The sequence below is a fragment of the Diabrotica virgifera genome, chromosome 2 (genome assembly GCF_917563875.1).
Source record: "Diabrotica virgifera virgifera chromosome 2, PGI_DIABVI_V3a".
In the NCBI taxonomy this organism is placed as follows: domain Eukaryota; kingdom Metazoa; phylum Arthropoda; class Insecta; order Coleoptera; family Chrysomelidae; genus Diabrotica; species Diabrotica virgifera.
The window spans coordinates 6,422,444-6,439,007 of NC_065444.1; the positions used below are offsets into that span (position 1 = coordinate 6,422,444).

General features: G+C 33.0%; 2 protein-coding genes across 2 annotated transcripts in view; one reads left to right on the plus strand and one right to left on the minus strand.

Annotated features, from left to right (window-relative positions):
- Positions 1-16,564, plus strand: part of LOC114324667 (serine/threonine-protein kinase ATR) — a 49,205-nt gene that overhangs the window by 25,644 nt on the left and 6,997 nt on the right. The window contains exons 18-19 of the mRNA XM_028272531.2: positions 2,136-2,413; positions 6,215-6,424. Of these exons, the coding sequence (XP_028128332.1) occupies positions 2,136-2,413; positions 6,215-6,424 (488 nt within the window). The remainder of the gene's footprint in view (positions 1-2,135; positions 2,414-6,214; positions 6,425-16,564) is intronic.
- On the minus strand, positions 12,931-15,923 carry LOC114324668 (mitochondrial intermembrane space import and assembly protein 40-B). Its single transcript, XM_050642395.1, has one exon. The coding sequence runs from the start codon at positions 15,789-15,791 to the stop codon at positions 15,348-15,350; it is 444 nt and encodes a 147-aa protein (XP_050498352.1). The 5' UTR covers positions 15,792-15,923; the 3' UTR covers positions 12,931-15,347.

Genomic DNA, 16,564 nt, shown 5'->3' on the forward strand with positions numbered 1-16,564 from the left:
AAATATGAATTCCGTTAAAGAGTAAAGTACCTTTATATTCCAGAATATCAAAAAATGCTGTTAGGAAAAGTTGTTTGAAATTAAAAACTATGTTTTAATATACATCATTCTTATCGAAAAAAAAATTCAATTTTTTCTCAAATTACGGATACCAATCATCATTTTATTACAAGTAGCTCTATCTGGTCTAAAATCTAAGATACAACCATTAGATATCAAACTTTTTCAATTTTATACGAGGTATGTAAAAAATATGAATTTTTCTTAAGAGTGAAGTGCCTTTATTATTCACAATATTTTAATTAGAAGGATGTAATTGAACACTGAAACATATATTTTAATTAGAAACAACTTTCCTTAATAACAATTTTCGATATTGTGAAAAATGAAGGTACTTTACTCTTGAGTGAGATTCATATTTTTTGACATACCTCGTATAAAATTAATAAAATTTGATATTTGATAGTTTCATCGTAGATTATATACGTTGCAGAGTATTTTATAAAGAATAACTTTTTTTCGTAAAACTGATAATAAAAAAAGTTATTAATAGGTTCCAAGTTACGCACACATACTGTATAAGAGCTAAATTTTTTTTGTTGAACATTTATTATTGTTGAAGCTTATTATTAAATGTATTTTAGGTAAGTTTCACAGAAAAAAGTTTTGATCACTTTGTATAACCATTTTTTTAGCCAGTAATTTTCGGTTTTTTTATTACATTTTTGTTACCTTTCTTAATTTTCTCAAAAAGAAATAGTCTATTTTATTTCTAAAGTAAAATAATTCAATGAATTTTAAAGATTACATCCTAAGCTTTAAAAAAACACCTACAAAATTGTAATAAATCTGTTCAAACTTGAGTAATACCGTCTTAAAGTGGTGGTTATTCGGTAAAACTACGAAGTTTTCAAAAATTACATTTTTTGAGACGTCATATCATTTGAATTAAATTTTTGAGATTTTTTTGAATAAAACATCGTTTAGTAAGATGTTTAAAAGGTAAGTTGTGCAAAATTGAGAGTTTTATAAGAAAAATTGTATTAGTTACACATTTTTAAATCATTTTTAAACAAAATTCATGTAAGTCTCACTTTCCGGCCACACCGTACTTATGCCCATATATTTTATTTCTTTTTATTATAACCATAAGATAGCTTAATTATTCTTCTTTAATGTCCAATTTGTAAAATTTCAGTTGATCCATTAGTTAAAGAATTACATTAAAATAACTCAACCGTGCACTTATTCGAACGCTAGTTTACAGTGCACCAATGTTTGTGAGAAGGGTGACTTTAGCGTTATAAATAAAAAATTATAGAAGCTACAGATTTAATTTTAGAAAAATATTTATATAAGGTTTTTTGTTTGTTATCCGATTGTTTTATGGGTTTGTTTATTTTCAATAAAAACCTTTATTCTTCGCAACAATAACAAGAAATAAATATTGGTTTGAAATTCATGGTGATTCCTTATAAGTTTGGTTGTGTATAAATGTTTCTAATAGTGTAAAGGCCCCGTCTCACCATCAAATAATTGACAGTTATTTGATCAAACTTGACAGTTAGTGACACAAACTATACATACTAACTGTCACTTTGTGTCACTAACTGTCAAGTTTGATCAAATAACTGTCAATTATTTGATGGTGAGACGGGGCCTTTAGAAGCAAAAACCAGAACAACTGTAATATCTGATTTAACAAAGAAAAAAAATCAACATTTTGAGTTATGACACTTTTCTTTTAAGATATTGGTCACTTTTTTAAATATTAACGAAAATACCTAGGACACTTCTCAAAATACAACGGTTTTGTTGATAAATAACGATACGTTTACGTCGAACGTCAGAGCATAACTACAAAGTGTCTTTGTTCCGGAATAAAAATAATCATTTTACCGTCAAATGAATAATGGCACTGCCGCCATCTTACGAAGTGGGAAGTAAACATATATGTGACATTTTCCTGTTTAAAAGTGTAGGATTTTTGGAGTCAATTTAACAAGATAACTGGAATTATGCATTTTTTTAGTTGTGTCACTTTTTTCCGGACGGGCGTTGCGTGTATTTTCCGCAATGTAACAAGTAATATCATAAGGATTAGTATTAAATTATTGAATAATATCTTTTTTCAGGTTTATATAATGTTAAAATCAATCATAATAAAGCTAGTGCAGCAATATCCTCAGCAAAGCCTGTGGATGATAATATCTGTGATCAAATCTAGCTATTCTGTTCGATCCAAGAGGTGTGCAGAGATTCTTTGCGACCCCAGATTAAAGACGACAACTTTAACAAAGTTAGTACGAGATTTTACAAGCTTGGCTGAGAAATTAATAGAACTATGTAATAAGGAAATACCACCCGATGTTAATACCACTAGTGTTAGTAATTTATTGCGTGCGCTTCCCAGGTGAGTAGATTGCTTATTGACAATATTTTTTACCACGTTTTTATTTCTTCACCTGTTCTTTGTCTGTCTCTTTGTAACTTTGTACGGGAAAAATCTTATGATCGAAAATCTTATGCTTGAAAACAAGCAAAACCATCATTCTTTATTTTTATTTTTCTATCTTTACTCGGATTTGAGTACTGAAAGTTCCTCTTCTGCCCTTTTTTGCTAGACGAATGAAAGCGGAATGTGATCGTTTCCTTTTGGTTTTCTATATTCGTCGTCTGCGGTATTATTAATTGAAAAAGTCGCAGATTAAGGATGTACCAGAAAGAACTTTCAAAAGTCTCAGATTTAAATTACTATTTACCATTTTAATTTTTATTAAATTGGTGGATTCTGCATCTGAGACTCTTCAATTTGTTAGATGTCGCTGTATCGCGTCCGAATGGGGAATTTGAATTATCTTTCAGATTCCCTTTAAAATGATGGTCCAGCTGTTTTTCGATTCAGAGGAGTGCACGCTAACGAACGCTACTGAGGAGGCCTGAAATGGTCGAGACAGCCTGTCCAGCGGGTGTTCAACCCTCTGAATCGTAACAAGCAAAACCATCATTTATTATTTTTATCTTATGATCGATTTTAAACATACTTCCCGACTAGCTAGAGATCTGAAATTTTCAAAATAGCTCAGAACTCTATAACAATGCAATATTCAACAGCTTTTACATGGTTGCATTGAACTGTAATACATCTTACAGCCTAGGTCAACACACAACGGTGTCCAGGCTGAAGTTTTTTGCTTTGGTGGCATGCATTGATGAAGACCCTAATGCTAAGAGAATCAACATTTACACAGATAGCCAATTGGCTATTCTAGCTGTAAAGAACCCTCTCACCAAATCAAAACTGGTGAGAAACTGCAAAGATCTCCCCAATAACCTGGCAAAAGCCAATAAAGTGTCTTTAATATGGTTGCCGGGTCATGAAGGGGTGTATGGGAACGAACGAACAGATACGTTAGCGAAACAAGGCTCGAGAGAAACTTTTTTGAAGGCCCAGAACCGTTCTGTGACATCACTAAAGATGCTATGAAAAACGAGGTTCAGAAATGGCTGATAAAGAATCATCAAAATAAATGGAGAACCACTCAAGGGCAAATCCAGACTAAAAAAGTAATCAAGAATATTTATAAAAAACTCTCGAACAGTTTAATGAACCTCAATGAACGAGAGATCAAAACGGTCACTGAAATGGTGACTGGACATTGCCTTTTAAGAAATCACCTATACAAACTAGGCAAGGTGAATGAACCATGGTGCAGTGTGTGCGAAATGGAAGAAGAGACTCTCATACACATACTATGTCATTGCAGTGTGCTAGGTGATGTAAGGGAGGACTTCACTGGTCAAATGAGATTTGAACCAGAAGAGATCCTAAAACTACCAATAAGAAAACTGTTGGCCTTCGTTGAGGCCACAGGACTTATTAAAGTTTAAGGAGAAGAACAGGGTTTGGTACAAAGGTCTTATGACCAAGTGCCAGAGACTAACGAGACTCGCTTGAGTTAAGAAGAAGAATAAGATGGTTGCATTGAGTTTTATTTGTAAATTTAAACCATTTTAAATGTTAGATGGTAAAATTAGTTTTCAATTTTCTCAAAAGATGGCGCTACTAGTTTTTTCAATAGATGGCGTTACTTTCTATATCATGTAAAATTCTCTATTCATTTGTAACCGCTACTGAATATTTAAAATTGCCTCGCAAGTTTGTTTACATAATAAAATCGCAAAAATAAATATTTTATTAAATATATATTAATATAAATGATAACAACGTTGTACATATTATAAAAAGTTCTTTTTTTTAAGTGTAATTATACTTTGTTAAATCTTCTTCCTCCTCATTCTCGTTCCTTGAGCCCTTGTAGGGCCGTAGCGAGTCTAAATATTGCTAGCTTGCTGTCTCCAGTGGCTGCGATCTGGTGCCAAATTATCCATCATCATCATGGTGCTACTTTCTCAAGTGCTCTCGACTTTCTCAAGCGTTCTACGCCATTCTGTTCTGTCCCTTGCCTGCACTTTCCAGTTGCCGACTCCGATCTTCTCGGCATCTTGTGCTACCCCGTCCATCCATCTCAACTTTGGTCTACCCCGTCTTCTCATTCCCACGAGTTGAGCTGTTAGAATCCTTTTTATCATGTTCGATTCAGGGGCTCGGGCTACATGTCCTGCCCACTGCAGGCGATTTCGCTTAATTATAGTGATAATATCTTTTCCACCAAACGTTTGCTTGTAGATATTCTGCAGTTCAAAGTTATATCTACGCCTCCATATTCCGTTCTCACAAGCCGCTCCGAATATCTTGCGTAGTACCTTTCTTTCAAAAATTGATAGAGCGGATTCATCTGTTTTAGTTAGCGTCCATGCCTCTGAACCATATGTGAGAACGGGGACTATCAATGTTCTATACAGCCTTATACGAGTTTTTTGAGACAGACGTTTGTTAGATAAGTACTTTGATAGACCATGATAACACCTGTTTGCAATTATTATTCGCCTTTTTATTTCCTCAGATGTGTCATTATTGGGGTTAACCAATGTCTCCAGATATATGAACTCTTTGACCGCTTCGAAGTTTTGGTCATTGATGATTAGATCTGCATCAACATTTCCAGCTCTTGTGTTTGTGTTGGTCGCCATGAATTTTGTTTTATTTTGATTTATATGTAACCCCATTAGTTCTGCTGCTGCTCCTAGATCGGTTAGGATTTCCGCAGTTCTCGCCCTGGCTCTTGTTATAATGTCCACGTCATCTGCATATGCAAGAATTTGGACTGATCTATTAAATATTGTTCCTCTGTTATCTAAATTAGCGTCTCGTACAACTTTTTCTAAGGCTACATTAAAAAGCTGACACGCCACCGCATCTCCCTGCCTTAACCCCTTATGTATTTCGAATGGGGTTGACGAGTAGTTTTGAATTTTTACTGCTGATAGCATCTTCGCCATTGTCACTTTTATCATAGATATGAGTTTTTTTGGAATTCCCAACTCATTCATAGCATTGTAAAGACTTGGTCTTAAGACACTGTCATATGCCGCTTTAAAATCGACAAAAATATGGTACATATCTATATTAAACTCTTGCGCTTTTTCGAGGATCTGTCGTAGTGTAAAGATCTGGTTAATGGTTGAACGTCCGCGCCTAAATTAACGACTTCATATTTATATAGGGATTTTCCCACCAAAGTCTGCATTTGGTCTGCACAGTGTGTTGGAGAACTTCCTCTTGATCTTCGGCCCTATACTACCAATAGTTCCATGGTCCCCATTTTTCTGTCTACGTGGCTGAAGTAATTTATATTCTCGGTTTATTTTTTACTAGCCTGTCTTTTATATGAAGCTCTTCCAGAATTGACACAGGGCTGTGTTCTGTCCAGGACACATAGAATTCTTCGGTAGACCCACATGTTGAAGACTTCCTACTTCTGTCCATTTTTTTTAGAGATTTTAAGATAGAGTGTAATAAAATGAAAGGATAGGCTATTGCTACCAGATTTAATAATCAAAATTACACATACAGAAAATGAAATCAGAATAACGTATTCTAGGTGATTGTTTCGTAGACTTTGTATAACCAAAACCAATCATATCTTACAGGTAATAATGAGTTTAATAAAGACAGGGAGAAAGCCAGACTGTTACGGACTTTAGCAATATTTGAGTTTATAACCACTTCCCTAGCGCTTTCCTTCGCCATTTGTCCCTGGCGTCTTTTATGACAAGACTTAACTCTGCTATGTGTCTCTGTTGATTTCAGATTACTTGCAAAAGATGACTTTAGTGAGATTATGATGCCTACTTTTAAATTAAGAAAATTGATTTTGCCGAATCCAGATTTTAGGAAAGGTCAACATAATCCTTTTCCAAATGCGTATGTCTATATAGTAGGAATTGAAGATGAATTAAACGTATTGCAAAGTTTGCAGCGACCAAGGAAAATTTCATTAAAGGGATCTGATGGTAAAAGGTAAGCTAGATTTTTTCTTTTCTTCTTTTTTAGAAAAACAGCGTTATTGCAAATTTTGGTCGTCATTAATTCTTCAATAGCTTCCATTTATTTCTTCCTATTTCTTCGATCTGATATATCCATTTCTTTCTGGGTCTTCCTCTTCTCCTTTTCCTTCTGCTTCCCAATTCTAATATTTGCCTTGCAATTCTTTCTGGTTTTATTCTAGTAATATTATGTCAGAACCATAACATTTGCTTCTGTTTAATTAGTCCATGTGGTGAGGCCGCTCCCGTCTGGAAAAATTTCTGATTCGGTTTCTTTGTGGATTCCTATTCAAAAATGCCCCCTTTAAACAAATCTGAAGGGTGCCGGGCGGAATTTTTGGGCAGAAATTGTTTAAACGATTTTTTTAAACAAATACAAAAGATCACGTGTTTTACTCCGGAACATATATTTTTGAGTTTTGTGGGTCATTCTGAACAAGAAAGGTATCTTGTAAATTTTCTCAGAAATTGATAGTTTTCGAGTTATTAGGGCAGTCAATGAGGGTATTTTCTCCGAATTCCATCCTACTACATCGATTTACTTGATATTTTCACAGTAAGTAGGGAATACCTCAAGGAACAAAGTCCACCCTATGCCGATGTGCGCTTTTATCTTGGGGGTGGTTCCCACCCCTTCTCGGGGGTGAAAAATGTTTTGGTTAAAATAGCCACGAAAGAGGCTAATGAACCTAATTTTAAGCAAAAACTGTTCTATAATTATTTTTTGAAAACTCAATACTTTTTGAGTTATTCGTGGTTAAAAAATGGCCATTTTCATTGAAAAATGATACCTTTTCGAACGGATTTTTGCGAATACCTTAAAAACTATGCATCTAACAAAAAAACTATATAAAATATTTCTGTAGGTTATAAAAAAACAAAGAGATTCGTCCCTTTATAAATCTTCTAGTTAAAATACAAAGAGGGATATGGTAGTTAAGAAGAGTTTGTTTTTTTTTTGCTGCATGCTCAAATCGATGTATTCAACTTGAAATAACAGAGAAACTGTCGATTTCAGATGTATAATGATACTAATAACTTTTGTAGTGCTTGAAAATACCTTTAAAATGAGTAATACTAAAGGTCGATTACATTTAAACTAAGCGAGATATTCTGCAAAAAAGTTGATGACTAATGTATTTTAAGACAAAATGAGAAGTATATTTAACCCCTCATCCATCAGAATTTGAATACATCCTTTTCCTTCTACAATACTTTTTATTATAGTGTTATTTATATGTTCAAAAAGTTGGACTGAATTAAAAATTATAGAGAGCATTTTTAAATTTTCTTAAAAATCTTCCTTTTCCTCCATGTATCTCGAAAACGATAAGAGATACGAAAAAAAGATAACACACAAAAATGTAGGGCTTTTTCAGAAATAAATTTCCTTTTTAATTTTCATTACTGTATCTCTTTTATCATTTTTAAGTTACATGGAGAAAAAGGAAGATTAAGAAATTTTAAAAATACGCTCTATAATTTGATCTTTTTTTTTTCAAAAACAATTCATTTTAAACCCGTCCAACTTTTTGAACATAGAAATAACACTATAATTAAAGGTATTGTAGAAGGAAAACGATGCATTTACATTTTGGTGGATGGGGTTTAAAATTACTTCTCATTTTTTTCTTAAAATACATTAGTTATAAATTTTGTTTGCAGCATATCTCGCTTAGTGTTAATGTAATGGACCTTTAATATAGCTCATTTTAAAGGTCTTTTCAAGCACTACAAAAGATATTAGTGGCATTATACACCTAAAATCGACCGTTCCTCTGTTATTTCAAGTTGAATACACCAATTTGAGAATGTGCCAAAAAACAAACTAGTTTCACCTACCATATCGTCGTTCTAAGATGCAAATTACCTAACTCACTAAATAACAGTTTTGCAGGAGAGCTAAAAAACTATGCCAACTTTAAATTTAATTAGAAGAAGGTTAAGTTTAAATATTTTTTTACATTGTTTGTTTTTAAAAAAGGTTGTTAATTACATTATGTGCAATTTCATTGTAATTTTTATTTTTTTACTACAGTTAAATGGATATAGGCAATTTGCTTATTTATTTTTTGACTATTTTAGGACTTAGGTCATTTTCGTTTAACAAAACACTTCAAAAAACCGCATTTATAATTAATTTTATTAATAACCAACAGTAAGGTATCTGAACAGAAAAACTGTAAACAAGATTTTTACAACTTAAAAAAAATTAATAATAATATTTAGATATTAGAAAAACTGTATTCAACATTTTTACAACTTGAAAAAATTATAAGTGGGGCAAATTATCATAGAAAGCATGATAGTCTTCCTTTTTTGACAGTTTTAAATCCATTAAATGTTCAAACTTCTTCTTCTGAATTGGTAAAGGTGCATCGTAAAGTTGGGGGAGGCTATAATAATATGTTACAGTTTTATTTTTATTCAGGCGACATGGCAAATGTTTCCAGTCTTCTGAGTGCCGAATTTTAAACATGATGGAACCATCTGGGCTATATCTCAGAGCTCTAATGTCAGTGACCGCTGCATCTCCTGTGGTCCTTCCTGGTCTTATAGAATTAAAAACTTGCATGTTCTCAAAATTTTAAAAAAATGTATAGTCTAGGTACTGGACATTGTAGGGTTTTTTGGGTTGAGACGTGCTGATTGGCAGATTTCTACGTAATCAGCTGGGACATTTATAATTCTCTTTTTGAGCTTCTCGGACCACAACAGCTTCCAGAAATGATCAAAAAGTTTGATTCTGTCATCATCTGTCAAATCCTTGCACTTTAGGCCAGATTTTTCGTCACATTTACACCTATCCCCCACACTTTTCATTTTTTTAACTATCTTATGTTTCCATTTCCCTTCAATTTTCCGTTTTCCTAGATACTCTTGTCCTGATTGCCTTTTAAGCTTCTCAGAGTTCTTTTCCATTCATTTTGATTTACTTGACGTCTCTTTCTTCTGCTTTTAATTATTACTTCAATCCCTTGAATTGCACCTTCATGAGTTCTAGGCACAAGGACGTTACTTTCTTCAGTATCTCCCTCAGAGTCGGAAGAATTTGGTTCTTCTTCATGTAGAATATCATAGATCGAGTCAGTCGAGTCGTCATCATCATTCGGTATTTGCCCCTCAAAATTGTCACCACCCTCAAAATTTAATAACTCTGGCAAAGAGGTATTAAATCGGCTTATTGGACTACAAGATTCATCTCCAGAGTTAGGAAGTTGCTCAGGCAAATCCATTGTTGAGTCCTGCAAATTTTCGCAACTGTTTTGTAAGTTTTTGACGACTTCATCAGCCATTTTAAGCAAATCATTATCGTTAACTGCAGCTCCGTACTCAGTGCAAACTCCAGCAAGAGATACAATTTTTGATGCTCTGGACTGTGGATTGATCCTGCAAATAAATCTAAAATTGATATCCAAAAGACAAAAAAGCATAGCCTGTTAAAAAGGTGTATTTTAAGACTATAATGTGTTTTTCACTCCAAAATATATAGAGTTCAATGCAAAGTTTACTTTCAAGTGGTCTTCTTCTTCTTCTTAGCCTTCTATCGTCCACGTTTGGACATAGGCCTCTCCCAACTCCTTCCATCGGTCTCTATCCTGAGCAACATATTTCCAATTCGTTCCGGCTACTCTTTTAATATCATCAACCCATCTCATCTGTGGTCTTCCTCTCGGTCGTTTGCTTTGGTAAGGTCTCCAATGTTGTATCGTGGCATTCCAACGTTGGTCTTTTTGTCTAACAGTGTGGCCTGCAAAGCTCCATTTAAGTTTGGCAACTTTTGTTGTTATGTCCTCGACTTTTGTTTTTGATCTTACCCAGTCGTTCCTCTTTTTATCTGACAGTCGTATACCTAACATTGCTCTTTCCATAGCTCTTTCTGTTGTGGTTGTGTGTTGTGTTTCAAGTGGTAAAAATAATGAAATAGTGGTAAAAAAAGCACTCACAAATTTATACAAAAGAAATACAATCCCACATAAAAAGCAAAACGCCAAGTAAAAGCATTGTAAAAGTATATTAGAAATTTGCCTACGTGCATTTGTCACTATATTACTTGATGTAGAAATTTGCCTAACTTCATGCCGATATTAAAACTTCGTAAAATTACAAAAATTCATAAAAACTTTAGGCTAATTACATACTACAACTATTAAAGTTTTGGTAAAATGCTGACTTCAATATTTCAAAAATGTTTTTTACATATCTTTTCAATTTAAAAAAGCACTAAAATACGAACCACGTTTTGTTTACAAACTACCATTACGGTTTCACTACAAATGTGGCACTTAGGCAAAATGCGTATTTATTTGTAACGACAGCGGACTTCGGCAAATTTCGTTTAATAGATTTATGGCGCGTATATGTTAGATTAGGGATTTAGACCGCTGTCAAGTCATAGATATGTACGTTTCTCACCAGATGGCACTAATACCTTGGTTTTGATCAAAAATGGACTTAGGCAATTTGCATCTTAGAACGACGATATCTCTTTTTGTATTATAACTAGAAGATTTATGAAAGCAAGTGTCTCTTTATTTTTTTGTAACCTACAAAAATATTTAATATAGTTTTTTTAGTTAGATGCATAGTTTTTAAGGTATTCGCAGAAAACCGTTCGAAAAGGTATTATGTTTCAATGAAAATGGCCAATTTTCAACCACGAATATTTCAAAAAATATGGAGTTTTCAAAAAAAATTATAGAACAGTTTTTGCTTAGAATTACGTTCTCTAGCGAATTCCGTGGTAATTTGAACCAAAAAATGTTCCACCCCTGAGTAGGGGTGGAAACCACCCCCAAGATAAAAGCACACATCGGCATAGGGTAGACTTTGAATTAGGAGATAAGTAGAGGCTAGGCCCAAAATTTCATTAAAATCCATGCAGTAGGATAGAATTCGGAGGTAATATCCTATTTTTGCTCCCATTGACTCGAGTATATAGGCGATTTAAAATCTGAAAAATGCGAAAATACGCATTTTCTAAGTATTTTTGAAGTTGGCAGATACTTAAATTGAAGACTAAATATTCAGCTTCAAGATTCTGAAGAGTGATCGCGTCTAACTTTAATTTATACCGTTGTTTTTTAATTATTAAATATGCGTGTTTATCCGATTTTTTTGCCGGTGCGGCGCGTTCCGTTTCAAAAATCTCCTATTTTCCTCCGAAAATAGGAAAATGTTTTCTAGATTCTTTGGGAAGTTCTAAATAAAATAAGTTTCTTGACATTTTTCTCAAAAGTTAATAGTTTTAAAGTTATAAGCGATTTAAAATCCAAAAATGCGTTTTTTTGTCATTTTGTGGATTTTAAATCGCTTATAACTTAAAAACTATTAACTTTTGAGAAAAATGGCAAGAAACTTATTTTATTTAGAATATCACAAAGAATGTAGAAAAAATATTTTTCGGAGGAAAATAGGAGATTTTTGAAACGGAGCGCGCCGCACCGGCAAAACAATCGGATAAACACGCATATTTAACAATTAAAAAACAACGGTATAAATTAAAGTTAGACGCGATCACTCTTCAGAATATTGAAGCTGAATGTTCAGTCTTTAATCTAAGTATCTGGCAACTTCAAAAATACTAATTAAAATATGAGTTTTTAAGCCTCGAAAATGCGTATTTTCGCATTTTCAGATTTTAAATCGCCTATAACTCCAAAACTATAAATTTCTGAGAAAAATTACAAGATACCTTTCTTGTTTAGATTGACTCAAAAAATCTAAAAATATATGTTCCAGAGCAAAAAAATATGATCTTCTGTATTTGTTTAAAAAAAAATGTTTAAACAATTTCTGCCCAAAAATTCCGCCCGGCACCCTTCAGATTTTATTAAAGGGGACATTTTTGAATAGGAATCCACAAAGAAACCGAATCAGAAATTTTTTTCTGACAGAAGCGGTCTCACCACATGGACTAAATATATTCTACTCACTAATAAGTTTGTGCTTTGTCATTTGTCTGATATCTTCAGTTCTTATCCTGTCCCATTTTGTTTTTCCACACATTTTTCTCAAATATTGTTATAAAGCTATTTCTTTGTGGCATTTATGTAATTTACTATTCTAATTGGGAAATAGCCACAATTTAACTTAAAAAAATGATTTTATAGATGTTTCGACTTCTACCTGGGAGGTTGTTATCTAAATTCCTTATCTTATTTAGATAACGACCTCGGAGGTGGAAGTCAAAACGTCAATAAAATCATTTCTTAAGTTAAATTGTGGCTTATTTCCAACTTATAGTAAATTTTTCTCAAATGTTTAATTTCGATTGCATTGATTTTTGATTCATGTTTTTTCTGAATTGGCAATGTTATCGTATTGTGATATTTTCTCTTCACCTCCATTTTTACATCTTTGTGTCCTAGAATTGTTGTATTAAATGTATAGTATAATTATGTAGCTTTCTTCTTGTCTTTTTTCTCGTGTAGCTTTGAGTATCTTCGTATATTTATATAATGAATACTAAAAGAAATATATAAGTAATTACATTTATTAACATAAATAATGATACATAAATGCAACTACAGGATACTACAAAATTAATAGTTTCAAATAATCAAGATACAATATCTTTTTAAACATTAGAAGTTTTGATTGCATCGTTATACTTAAGGAAAATCAGTATCACATGCTTAAGTATAACAAAATTTCAAATAAATAGTTTTAACTTGTACAAAAATGTAATACTAAGAACTATCGAGGTCAAATACACCTAAAGAGCTACATAGATAGTTGTGTCCTTTGTCTTAGGTGAAGTCTTTAATACAGTACACAATTAATCATTTTGCCAATAAAGTTGGGAATAAAATCTTTGTCTATTCATCTTTTTATAAAGAATTGGATACTGATAAGTAAAAAGGTATTAAGTCAAAATTAAAATATAAATTTTAACAAAATTTTCGAAAGCGATTGAATTTCAATGCTCAGTTCAATTTAATAGTGAATTTTAAAATAAAAATGAAAATCAGTTGATTTCTATTGCTTTCTATAATTTTTTTAACGTTCCTACTAAAAAACCTAGTCAAAATCAATGTTTTTGACCTAAGACTTTTTACTTATCAGTACAGAAATGTGGGTATAGTTACAGATCTTCTGTTGCAAGTAGCTTAAAGGTAGCATTCAGCAATAAGCAACCTAGGCAGTAGACAGATAGGTGAGACTGAGACACTAAGTAAACTATCGCTCCTTTCCTACTTTCGCACAGATTCAGTAAAAGGACATATATATAATGGATTCGAAACTATTCTTTTTAAAGGGTTACTTGAATAAGAAAAAAAAACAATATATTTCTCTATTACATGTTTCGAATGGAAAACGGGAGTGTAAAATTTTTATATTCAAAACAAAACAAAAAGGAAAGACTTTACAATTTAAAGAATGGTAATATCCTTGTTGTAAAATCAAATAGTGGTGGGTTCTTAGGCATTAACTATTAGCAATCCGTCTTCCTCACCAGTAATGTTTATTCTGGACATTATTATTTTTAACCTTCCGTTACTCGCGCCAACTTTTTGTGATCGAATACTCGCGCACGGTGCAGAAGACCGGGTCCAAAAATATGGGTCAGCAATATTTGAAAAAAAAAATTTTTTGCAAAGTTGTGTACAATTATATTATTTAATGAATATATGATCATATAATTGTGTAAATATGCGTTTGTGTCAACATTATATTACTTTAACAAAAAGTAATTTTGTTAATCATCATCTTCATACGTTTCCTCGTCAGTCGATACTTCCTCAAATAATTTTAATAATCTTTGCTTCTCCTTCTCGTAATCCATATCTAAATATAAATAAACAAATATATAAACATTAAAAATAAGAAAAAGACCTTAAATTACCTGACTAATTAAAACTTACTACTTTTAATTACCTGACTAATTAATAGGTCTTGCCTAATAATAAAAGTACAATACTCTTTTTTACACTGCACTTGGACTTCACACACAGTTGACTGATGACTGAAGAGGTATATGCAGCAGCAATTGAAAATATGCACTACAATCAGAGTTACAGGCAGTTATTTAGAGGCCCGGTCTCATACACCGTGTGCGAGTAACGGAGGGTTAATAAGAAACCATTTAAGTACAAATCAGTGCTAAAACAGAAATGGTGAAGTGACGAACTTCACTACTATGTACTCTTGAAGAGAGACACAGATAGGTGATAGTCGTTTGTTGCCTATCTCTATCTAGGACTTCAGAACGACCTTGATATAATTGCATAAAAAGTAGATATATCACCTCTTGTCTCCTGTCTAGGTCACTTGGTGTGGAATGCTACATTAATGGAAGATTATAGTTCACACTTACAATACTGTATGTAGTAGAGTAAACTCAATTACATTACTAATCACAGATAATTTAGAATGAAGAAAAAAACTAATGTTTAAGGGCAAAACCAAACGGACCACGCTGCTGATCTGCTAAGCTGTAGATCCACAAAAGTAGTTTCTGATGATTTACCGTGGGTTCTTATGTAGAGTGGCCGTCACACCCCAGACGAGCGACTGTGGCCTGCTACACTCGCTCGTCTGGGATGTGATTGCCACTCTATATAAAAACACACAGTAAATCATCGGAAACTACTTTTGTGGATCCACAGCGAAGCGCTGCAGCGTGGTCCGTTTGGTTTTGCCCTAATATCTAAAAGTTAAGACAGCTATTACTTAATAGGCATATAAAAGTTATAGTACAATTTACCAAAGGTGGTATCTTTATATATTTTTAATGCCAACTAAATTGGCAACCGATTATTAAATTTATAAAACAATTACAATTTACTTTAACTTATATTTCTTCATTTCCGGAATAAACAATACTATAGTAATGATAACATTGTCTTCTACTATGGAACCTCAAACAAAGAATATAAACTGTACACCCAATGTTAATTATCCTTACTATCTACGGAGCTCCCACTTTTTAACTGTTTCGCATCACTACTTTGTATCGCATTTGAATCAGCTGATGCCGAGGCCATAGCACTTGCACTATCATTATCATCGTCTCCCATATCCTTATTATACAAAGTTGGAAACTTCTGCATACAACCTTGCATAGTCTTAAAAAGATCATAACAATCACTGCCTTTGGGTTCTGCTTCTGAATAATGGAAGCAGCTAAATGCGTTTCTAAACTCAACCCCACAGGGGCCCGTGGCCATTCCTCCTAAACAAGGGCAATTCCAATTGATGTCCCCATTGTCTAAAATCAGTCCTGGTGGAGGTTGGGCTTCAGGAAGTTTGACTTTGCTTGGTATTTTGTGGTCTTCTTTTGTAGCGAATATCACGATATCTTTGTTGTTAGGACCTAATCTTCGACAATGGGACATTTTTGTTGAATATTCGAAGTTTGTTTTTTTAGTATTTAGGACCTTTCAAGAGTATTTTGACTTAAATAAGACTTCTGAAGTTCTGAAGATTTAATTTAAAATGTGAAACTAATATAACCTCAATCTTCTTTTTTATTTGAGATGATTTGTGAAGGTGAAGGTCTTGTTTGCTGTGTGTATTCAGCAAATGTTCGCTTGCTTTGTTTTTGTAGTGATACAGGGGTTGTACAAAAATAATTACCGTGGGATTTCTGAGCTAGGATGTTCTTCTTCAGCCTGGGCCTCTTCTTCCAGAGATCTTGCCCTGTATTATGAGGTGTAGAAGGTTATACGTCTCTGGATGTCTCATTACATGGCCGAAGTATTGTAACTTTCGAATTTTTATATTGTTTTTGTCATTTCTGTGCTCTTTTTCATTCGTTGTTAAACTTATTTCCTTTTTTCCTCCAGGGAAAAATGCCTCTAATTTTTTCATTAGTGCCTCTATAAGAGTCCCGCTCTCCATGCCATGCAGAAATGTGCAGAATTTGTAGCAGCGTACTAATCTGGTTTTAAAGTTCAACATAATATCTCAATAAAAATTTTCTTTAGTTTATAGAAGGCGGCTCTGGCTTTTTCTGAACGTATTCTTATTTCTTTATCTATATCCCAGTTATCGTTAATGTTGGCGCCAAAATAAGTAATAATATTGTCTCTCTTTCCAATTTTATTTATACTCTTTGATATTCATTGGCTGTAGCTCTTCTTTGCTGACAACCATTTTGTCTTAGAAG

Bases quoted from the DNA above. Each gene is read 5' to 3' on its own strand.
- LOC114324668 (XM_050642395.1), bottom strand. From the start codon at position 15,791: ATGTCCCATTGTCGAAGATTAGGTCCTAACAACAAAGATATCGTGATA.